The 10396-nt window shown below is 46.8% G+C and overlaps 1 protein-coding gene across 1 annotated transcript; it reads left to right on the top strand.

Moving 5' to 3' along the window:
• Positions 1 to 1949: 1949 nt before the first annotated feature.
• RAB19 (RAB19, member RAS oncogene family) lies at positions 1950 to 6509 on the top strand. Its single transcript, XM_010214159.2, has 3 exons — positions 1950 to 2150; positions 3118 to 3301; positions 5379 to 6509. Exons 1-3 carry the CDS (start codon positions 1956 to 1958, stop codon positions 5642 to 5644), a joined length of 645 nt encoding a protein of 214 aa, XP_010212461.1. The 5' UTR covers positions 1950 to 1955; the 3' UTR covers positions 5645 to 6509.
• The last annotated feature ends 3887 nt before the right edge of the window (positions 6510 to 10396 follow it).

The raw sequence follows: 10396 nt of genomic DNA, 5'->3' as shown, positions 1-10396 counted from the left end.
ATAAAGACTTCTTGAGACCTTCTCCTTCTCCCAACAACATTCAGAGATTTCCGCAGGCCAGTCTCCGCTGGAGGAACTGCTGTCTCAGAAGCATGCCTGAGCACTGTACAGATTCTAGTTACTACTGGACACATTAAACACCACAGAAACTCTTGCTACACGTGGCCTGCGAAACAGAGTAGGCAGGAAGATGCTCTGAGTAACAACTACCCAGTTATTCCATGCCCGGGACGCTGGCACGCAGATTTACCGACTTCTGCCTGGAAACTGGTTAGTCAGTTCATCCGACACCTCTGGTCCCATCTGACAAGGCAAACAGAGCAAGCCCGTTCCATGTCCATGCCTGGATGCGTTTGGGCTACCCGGGTCAGCCTCGTGCAGCAACGCTGCGGTTTGGCTAGAACTGCCACCCGAGCTCCCAGACCACTTCTCCCCATCGACGGGGTTTGCAGGGCCTGTTGTGCAACGCCGAGGGAAAAGTTCTTTCCTTGGGTAATCAGTTTACAGCCCGAAGCATAAGATTTACTACCCGCTGCATGTCAGCACATGCAAATACAAGTCTTGTTTGCTCAAGATACTCCACCTTTTTAAAGCTCAGTCTTGGTTTTGACCTTAAAATCACCCATGTGTTCGTAGCATTTACAATTAAAATACTTGTCCTTCACAGCTTTTCAGTCTCGACTAGTTTTCTAGAAGAAAGCCTGCTAGCACAATTGTATTTTTCACTTATTTGCAAAGCAATAACAACTATAAAATGTTTTGTGTTTGTTCTCTCTTTTTTCTTTCTTCATCCAGTCTCTTGCAAATCTCCTCCAGCCTGGAAAAACAGACAACTAGGAGTTCATCCTCCAAAACTGATCTTCTAGCTATACTGGAATCACCATGTTAAATTTGGAGTAGGAAGAGCAAAAAACTTGCAGGCAGGATAAACCACAGAGGCCAAGGCAGCGAAAGATAACTTTAAGAAAGGAAGAGGGCTGCTTTTAGGGTGTTTGACTACTTTGCCCATCCGTTTGCAACTATTTGCCTTCAGCTAATCAATATTTGGAAGAAGCTCTGTCCAGCTTTCAAGTCTTCTCCTTTATCCCTTCCCTTAAGGTCAAAACAAGACGACTTAAGTTCAAAGCAAACTTCCTTAATACCACCCTGCCATCCTCCAAAGCCAGCAGGAAAGACCAGAATTAACATTCCTGGAGCTTCCAAAGCACAAAACAAACAAGCAAAAACATATGTTAAAAAGCGAGGAGGGAATAAGAATAAAAAAGAGGAAAATAAAAGGGGTGGAGGGGGAATGCACAAGCACCAAGGTACGCAGCAGCACGGCCGCTCACAACCCCCAGCTCAGGCACCTCAGCAGCTCACAGCGCTGCCGCCCAAGGCCCGCGCTGGAGGCTGCGTGGGAATAACACGGGTGTCACCGTGTCGCGGCAGTAAGCACCAGCACCGCGCCCAAACCGTGGCGAGCCAGCACATACCCCGCGCACAGCGAGGACAGCGCACCCGCGCACCCCGCGCTGGTTTTCCCCTCTCCCTCCCCTCGCAGCACACGCGCAGCCCCGAGCGCGGGACCGTGGGGCGAGGGGACCGCGCAGCCCCCGTCCCCGGCAGCGGCCGTTACGCGGCCGTTCAACGGCCACCCCGCCGCACTCACCGGCACCAGCACCGCCGCCCCGCGCCGCAGGAAGTCACGCGGGCGCCGCTCTTCCGCCGCGGAGGCTGCCGCGGCGCGGCGGGACTTGTAGTCCCGGCTCGGGCCCGGGCGGGCGGCGCTGCCCGCGGCCCGACTACAAGTCCCGCCGGGCGCCGCGCGGGGCGGCGCTACCTGGCGCCGCAGGTGAGCGGCGGGGAGGGAGGGAAGGAGAGAGGGAAGCGCCGCGAGCCCCCGGCCGGGGCCGCCTCTCCCGCCGCCTCTTCCCGTGGGGCCGGCGCCCTCGCGGCTCTGCCCGGGAGCCGCGATGCCCTTCTCGCCGTCGGGCGCGGACGAGGCCTTCGACTACCTGTTCAAGATCATCCTGATCGGGGACTCCAACGTGGGCAAGACGTGCGTGGTGCACCGCTTCAAGACGGGCCAGTACAACGAGAAGCAGCAGAACACCATTGGCGTGGACTTCACCGTGCGCTCGCTGGACATCGACGGCAAGAAAGTGAAGGTTACGTTGGGGAACGGGCCCTGGGCTGCTCGAGGAGAGCCGTGATGGGCAGGAGGGGCTTCCCTCCTGGAGGGGCAGGATGGTCCCCGTTCCCACCGGTGTGTCACGCCAGAGCGCTGGCCGGGGCTGTGTCACCTCAAGGGAGCAGCGCGGTGTCCCCTGTCCTGCCTGGGCAAAGGGGATGCACGAAGCGTACCTGCTGCCCCTCTCAGGAGCCTCGCGGAGGGGAGCTGCCCTTCGGAGCGAGGGCTGCCCTGGGGGAGGCGGCTGCTGCCCCGGCTTGGGAGCACCCGTGATCTCACGGCTGCTCCAGACCAACCTGTCGGGAGAGCCTGTGGCTGGCTCCTCTGCAGAGCTCCCTGGGAGCTCCTTGGGCCTGGAACAGAGGAGGGGGCACCTCTGCCCTCTTTATGAGACGTGGGAGATGAGCCCAGGGAAGCAAATAAGGAGAACCCGAGGGCTTTCCGTTCAATGGCTCTGCTCTGGTGAGTGCTCGACCTGAGGGCAAGGATGAAAACTCGCAGGGTGGACACCAGAACTTAGCTAGAACTTACCTCTGTGTATGGAGGAAGGCTCAGGCGACCTGTCCTGCAGCCCCTCTTGTAGCCACTTCCTTCGCTCTGCCCGGCCCTGCAGCAGGGCTCCTCCACCCTTTCTCACGTTCTCTGAAAAGACTGTGACACTTTATACCTCTTCCTTAGCACAATCACTGGAATGGGGTTGCTTGGCCTCTTTGCCAGAAGTGGCTTTGCTCCCGTGGCTTGCTCTTTTGTCTGTGCAGATTGCACAGCAGCGTATACAGCTCTGCAAAGGCCTCCGGACCTGGCTAAGGCGAAGTCGCAGCGGAGTGAGGTGGGACAGCTCTAGCTGTGCTGTAGACAAGGACCAGGGGCTTCAGAAGTCAGTTCTTGGTGGCAAACACGTAGGAAGTAACGTTTTTTCACAGCTTCTATCCTTTCTCTTGCAGATCCAAGTGTGGGACACTGCCGGCCAAGAACGCTTCCGGACGATAACCCAGTCTTACTACAGGAGTGCTCATGGGGCCATTCTTGCTTATGACCTTACTAGGAGGTCCACGTTTGAGTCCATTCCTCACTGGATTCATGAAATTGAAAAGTATGGTGCTGCAAACCTGGTCATGATGTTAATTGGTAGGAATCTAACTTTCAGTATTCTGATGTTTGGCCTTTTCTAGCTATATATAGGGGTAAAATTTCCCTGATTGCCCACTAAAAAAATCTACAGACTTTACATTAAAGAATAGTTTTAGTTATAAGAGATCAATGCATGTAACAATTTGATATAAAATTAAAAAGAGGGTAAGTTGCAGATGGATGCCCTTGACAGGAGCAAGCCAAAAAGGTGACTTAGAGGTTTGTTTTTTGTTTTCTGTTGCAGACTTTAAAAACTTGCTTTTAAGCTGGGTTAACAGAACACATTGCTGCTTGTCTACCAAGTAGAGACAAACCCCCGATGTTAGATTTGCCTCCTGCACATCTGACCCCATATTCCTGATGTGCAGGAGGAGTGTAGCAGCTTGATAATTCGAGGTGAAGAGACACGTGCAGAGCAACACAATTCCTTCTTCTCATCTTCTCCTGCTGATACGCATGTGCTTTGCTCTGTAACAAGAGCCTGACCAGATAAGACAGCAGGTAGGAGATGGCCTTTGCAGAGCGCCGAGGTCTCTGCTTGCCTTCCTACTGCTCTATCCAACATGCACTCCTCAAATTTTGCCCTTTCAAGAAAGCAATGGGTAGAAAGTGCTGAGACTGGAGCTGGTAGGAAGTAGGGTGGGTTTTTTTCCCTTCAAGTTTCAGGTGGTTATTCCTCTTCCCTCCCCTAAGGAAGAGGTCAGAAATGAAAGAATTGACCCCGTAAAGTGGCAGAGCCTGTATCTCCTTTCCACTGCTCGTGCTTGTTCCACCGGGGCAGTGTGCCAAGGCAGCCCCAGACCCAGGGTTTTGTAGCGCGGCCAGAGGCCAAGTTCCCACTTGTGCCCCTTGCAAATCATCTGCCGCTGGAAGGGGTGTTTCTGGTGCAAGGCTGCATCCTTCCACCCTGCAGAAACAAACAGCAAATCCCAAACTGCAGTGTCCACTACGAATAAGTAGGTTTGAATAAGACTTTGGTAGGGTTTTTCTTTGCATTGTAAGAAAATAGACTTCTTTGTGTGAGTGTAGTGGGGGCTTTTTCCGCTTTGGTTGGGGTTTTTATTGAGAAAGAAATTCTGTAATGGATAAACTAAAGATGTTTTTATTTTATTTTATTGATCAGTGCTTTCTTCCAAAGCTGGTGCTGGTTTTTTTTTTTTTTTTTTTTTTTTACTTGCTTCCAGATGGAACTATTTATACATTTAGTTACGTGTAGACGTTTTAGGACATCTTTCTACTATGAAAGGCTAAGATATATGACTTTCCCATCTGGGGCTGAAGGAGGAAGGCTGTTGTTGTTGTTGTTTGTTTTTCAAGAAAGCAAATAGCCCTCAAGCAGGGATAGTGCTAGTGAGGGGAAGGGGAGGAGAATGTTTTTCCCTGGGAACTGAAGGGAGTTGTCTGGGGAAGAGCACTCTCACTTTTGCTTCAAATTAAAGACCTGATTTTAATGAAAGGCTGTCTCGAGGCTCAGCATGTAAGACTTGCCAAACGCTGTGTACCAGACCTGATAGTAGTTGTACAAATAGATAATGTGAAAAAATGAGCGCTAACAGTTGTGCAGGTTCTTCTCCTTTCTGCATTAGCCTAACAGCATTCCAGATCCTATGTACTGAGCCTCCAATGTGAAATGTGGCAAAGGAGCTTGACAACAGCAAAACACATGTGGCCCTCATTAAATGTTGAATGAGGCAGAGACTTTTAGGCAAGGCTCTCTCTGCTTATCCTATGCAATCACTACTGTTAATGCAAGTTAAATGCCTCCTAATGTTTAATAAGGAGTAGGGAGACATGGTTATTTCCAAAGACTCCCCTGTTAACTCTACCTATAGCAAATAATTAGGTGTCCATAGTGGAGTGCCTTTGTTTTGTTTTTAGAATCGTTTGATATTATCAGTTTCACTGTAGTTCTGAGGCATGATGTGTGGGCTTGGCTTTCTGGTTCACATCTTGGTTTTCCAATAGCATTCCAAACACAAACTGATTTTGTGAAATAACATTATATACATATATATATATATATATAAACACGGAAAGACTAAACTAATTCATGATTTATCTGCCTTCTTTCCAGGGAACAAATCAGATTCACCAGACAAGCGCCAGGTGCTGTTTGAGGATGCGTGCACCCTGGCAGAGAAGTACGGGCTCTTGGCCGTGTTGGAGACATCAGCAAAAGAAGCCCAAAACATTGAGGAAGTGTTTCTGCTAATGGCTAAGGAGCTAATGGCCCGAAATACGCTGCAGCTTCACGGAGAGAATCCTCCAAACAGCATCTACCTTGACTCCAGACCAGTGATTGCCAGTCCAAGTGCAGAGAAGACCCAGTGCCTCTGTTGAAGAGAGGTTTTGGGAACAAGAATTTGGAAATTGTCTTTTCTTCTCTTGAGGCTGTGCAATATGGTTTTGTTCAAGTTATGGAAGTTTGCTCTGTGCCTCAAACCATTTTCTCTATTATCTCTACCTTGCAGTTTGACCTGTAAGTATTTCTTGAGGTCATTGTGGCTGCTGTTAGCACCGGTTGCTTTAAACCTGGCAGCAGATTCTGTGACGTGGACTTCTGAGTCGGGTGGACTTGGGAAGCTGCCAGCAGTGCCTTAACCAAAGAGGACTGTCAACATAGTGGCCTTTCAGTTTTATCCTTGAGTGGTTTTCTGGCTGTGCCAGAAGATAAATTTGCACCAGAGCTCCACATTGATTTGAGCTTTGAGATACAGAGTTCATTTTTGTGCAAGCTCTTTAGTCTTTGCTTACCCTGAACAGGACTAACTTACTGCCGCCTAACCTCCTATTTTAGGGGAGGTCCTGATGTCAGACACAAGCACACAGTGCAAGGAATTTAATTCCAGCACTGGTAAGATGGTATGTGAATTTGTCATCTCTCTGTGTATTCCCTCACTAGAGGGCCTAGAGCTTTGCCCAGGATGTTAGAGCAGGCAGAATGATATGAGGCAACCAAAAGCCCTCTTGTTGGGGTGAGGAGAGTTGTCTGTCCTTTTGTTCCTTAATCATAAGGATCAGCTGCAGCACTGATCTTGCCATTCCTCTGCAGGCATACTGGGAATAATGAAGCTTCCACGTTCACAATAATGGCCTGAATTAATGGTGAGGTGAAAGGTTTTTTTATTTTTATTTTTTTCTTTTTGCTCCTAAGCCAACCTTGCCTTCTGCTGATAAGACTTTTGATTAAAATAGTGCCTTAAAAGCTGCTGTAGTTTTTGTGCAGGACCAATGGCAGCTTAGGAGGATGCCTCTAAATTTCTAAGGGGGTGTAGAGGAGACTCTAAAGCCTGTAAATTTTAGCTGTGGTGAGGAGGGTGTAGTAAGGTAGCCTCATCTTAGAGGAATAAGGGCAGAGTAAGGCAGAGCTTCCCCTAGAGAAATATTCAACCCAGCTGAGCATCTTGGTGCAAGTTAGGTTTTGTTTTGCTCCTCAAATGTAAGCTCTGCTGTAGGTGAACTCGCTACCCTTACGTACAGGAATTGTAGAAGGATTTTCTTTTTTTTTTTTTTTTTTTTTTCAGTAGATGGAAACAGGGAAGGAGAAAAATATTACATAGAGGAAGCTTTTTGACTACATTCCCCATGTACCAGAGTATATCAGTTATGCTCTTAAACTGTGAACAAGCAATCATACTCTTTAATGATAAAATACAGTTTGGTTACATGCAAAGAAGCCCTGGAAAGACTAGTTTGCTGCCCTTCTATCAGCTGGCAGTTTATCTGTTTCACACTCCTTAAAGGTGGAAAAATGTAGCAAAACTGTCTGGAAAATCCTGTTTGAGAAGCACAATAAAAAAAAAAAAAAAAACCCTGAGTGATGATTGATTTATAGTCTTGCACATGTTGTTTCTAAGATGTTATTGATATTTTCTCTGGCCAGGTTCTTTGCTATTAAATGTCAAGTGCAGATGTTAACTCAGCTACTTGTAAACCAAGGGAAAAAGCATCAGTGCTAGTTTCTAAGCCAATTGCTATACTTACTGTGGAGAAAGCTTTACCTTCTTCAGGTGTATTTCTGACCTGTGTGCTTTTTAAAAATCTTAATTTCATCTTCCTTTGTATTAGCCTAATAACTGAAAGCGATTTAAGCAACCATACACACATTTTTTCAAAGTAATTGAACAAGTAACAACCCGTCCTCCTGAACACTATTTTCTATCTCTCGTCACAAGGGAAATAATCAAATGTAGATTTAATATTCCTATCCCTTAAAAAAAAAAAACCTACCTCTGTTGTAATATAACACTTTTACACATTTGTTAATCTACACTTACACTGCAGACAAATCTTGTTCTATTTCAGAGATTAGTTGCAGAAAATCAGTATTTTCAAAATACGAATAGAAAAAGCATTGTATACATTCCCTATTATTTTATTTCATTAGCCACAAACTAATGAAAGGATCTTGCCAGCATATTAACCTTTCTGGGATCCAGTTGACCTACTACCTTAATTAGGGGGTCCTGCTCTGTATTATTTTTTGCTCACCACAGCTTGGAGGAGACTTCTGCAGGTCCATATCCTGGTAACTGTCCAGCACCGCCAGCTTCCCGGAGTTCCTGCCCTTCTCTCGCAGCACAGGGAGCTGCTGCCTGGTGAGCCCTTCCTCCACAGCGAGCTCTGGAGCACAGACAGCAGCCCTGCAATTGTACTTTGTTCAGCACCAGGCCCTTTGGCAGCTTTAAGAGGCTCTTTATCTTTACTTGCCTTTTTTATTTTATTATTATTATTTTTTTAAAGTTAGTTTTAAATACTTGCTTTGCCCTGTGCGCCTCTCCCTTGCAGAGCAGCCAGACACAAACTGAAAAGAGACAAACTGTTCTGCACCCTCATTGGGTTGTTTGTTTTTCCCAGCACCACATGCAAACCCTGTACCCTCCTCCTCAGTGGCAGTAGGAGGTTGGAGGAAGGGCCCCTTCTCACAGCGCCGTCCACAAATGCTATTTCAGTTGCAGGAGCTGCACTGACAGAGTGAAGACAAGCTGCACAGGGGTAGAACTGTTTATTAACTGCACCCAGTTAGAAGTACTTGAATCTCAACTATCTTTTTCCTTGCTGTTGTGCTTGCACTGCTAGCACACACAGCTGAGACTGAGGCTTGTAACAGGACAATGAGAAACTGGAGCTATTCCAGAGCAGAACAGTCTGCCACCTCCCAGGAATTATGACTGGTTTGAAAGTTAGAGGCAGTGCCTTCTGCAACACTGCTTTTAAGAGGAGTTTTAGTGCCATCTGAAAACTGACCTTAACTAAGCTATCTGTACAGGCTGGCTCTGTTCAGGGTACCACATCAAGCCTTGTCAAGTGGCTGTTGATTCTGGACTGGCTGCAAGTGATAAATGTACCTAAGTATAAGGAAGAGCCCCAGCAGCAAGTAGAAGGAAGCATCTTAACATATTTGCACCTCTTCTGTCCTTGGCTGCAGCAGTGTCTATGAACACTGCTACCTCTGTTTAATTCTGCTTACTTGAAATGAGGCACATCGCAACCCTGTAAAAAAGGACTCTAATCTTAATGCAGATTAAAACTGACTTTGAAGCTCCTTTATTGCAACATGATCCTATATTGCACCCCAAAACTAGAAAGAATCTGCAAGTATGAGGTTAATCTACTCAACAGGTTAAACTGAAGAATTAATTCCTCCCATCTCTGCAACTTTTGTTCCAGAAACAAGACACCTTTCATCCTCAAGGTATAGCTTAAAAACCTCAAAATTAACTTATTTTGAACGCCCTGTGAAAGGGAAGAGTTACTATATAATTCATTAAACGAGCTGGGCACCAGTAAAATTACAATACGTATTCCATTACAATCAGGAAATAGCTGCGGTGCCAGACACAGCCTACTACTACACCCAATTCACTTCAAAGTCTATAGTTTTAAGTCGTTTCACTGTTAGTGCACCAGCAATTTTATAAACAAGCTTACAGACAGCTAGAGTCAAACAGAAAGACTATAAAATGATATACAGCAGCACTTTTAAGACAGCTGTAGCTCTCTAACTGGGAGAACAAAAGCCACAGCACGCTTCAAAGCAAAAAGGTTGATGGCAACTCCTCATTCACCATGATACACCCAACTACATCAGGCTGCTTGTAGGTGGACAGAACAACCTCCACAGCAAATCAGTTACTCGAGCGTCCCCCCTTCTCCTCTCGTGCACACAGGGGCAGCTGAGCAGCAGCCAGCACTGTGTCACCAACCACGAAGGCGGCAGCGCTACTGAGCCATTACAGAGGAAATCCGAGCCGGCTGCCTTCCGGCCGGCAGGGCTATTACCTTTCTCCCTCTGACAAAAGCACGACTGTTGAATACATCTGCCCACAGCTGTCCACTGGGATGCTAGTAAGTTATGCTTATTACATGGGAAAGACTTATTAGGTGGGAAAGACTAGTTCCGCACTGTAGCATCCAGTTCTTCTTGTTCCCCAACTTGTTTTCATGGTATTTGTGCAAATTAAGCACAAATCCTTCAGTCCTGCTACTTGCTTCTCCAAAAACCCCAAACAGCTTGAAGCTGGTCTCCAACTGCTCAGTTAATTTGTTTGCAGTCATTTTCCTCAGCAGATCTGAATACATTTCCAATAATTTACCTCCATCTTTGGGTATTCCTCCGGAACGCTTCTTTCTGAACACGCGCAGGCTCGTGGTGCGGTGCGTGATGGTGCGGATTAGCAGGAAGTGAAGGAGCCTGTAGCAGCAACGCTGGTACGTGCCGTCCAAACAGCATTTCAACAGGAAACCAGCAGCCCACGACATCACCAGAATGTGTACTTGGGACAAAAGTAATTCCATACTTCCGAATGTGCTTCCATGAAAGCAAGCTACCTCTATTCCATCTTATTCGTCTGGATTATTAATTAGTCTCGGTCATCCGTTCAGAACTGTTATACTAGAGGGTCTTTGTTGGACAGAGGTTATAACCAAGTAAAAATTTTCCATTAATGTGACATAATTACGCACAAATTGGCAATAAGAGATAAAGCTTTTATATTTTGAAAATATAAAAAAAACACAAGCTGAAAAGTAGGAACTTTCTACTTTAAAGAATAAGCAGACTTGTTTCATTTTTATTTTTTTTTTTAATTT

The sequence above is a fragment of the Tinamus guttatus genome, unplaced genomic scaffold, assembly GCF_059628265.1.
Source record: "Tinamus guttatus ecotype Peru unplaced genomic scaffold, ASM5962826v1 Tinamus_guttatus_pri_ptg000125l, whole genome shotgun sequence".
In the NCBI taxonomy this organism is placed as follows: Eukaryota; Metazoa; Chordata; class Aves; order Tinamiformes; family Tinamidae; genus Tinamus; species Tinamus guttatus.
The sequence above is the reverse complement of the archived record's forward strand: the minus strand, read 5'-3'. Positions and strand labels throughout refer to the sequence as shown.

Bases quoted from the DNA above. Each gene is read 5' to 3' on its own strand.
- RAB19 (XM_010214159.2), top strand. From the start codon at position 1,956: ATGCCCTTCTCGCCGTCGGGCGCGGACGAGGCCTTCGACTACCTGTTC. The intron at 2,151-3,117 runs GTTACGTTGGGG...TTTCTCTTGCAG, and splicing joins TCGACGGCAAGAAAGTGAAG to ATCCAAGTGTGGGACACTGC. The intron at 3,302-5,378 runs GTAGGAATCTAA...CCTTCTTTCCAG, and splicing joins CCTGGTCATGATGTTAATTG to GGAACAAATCAGATTCACCA.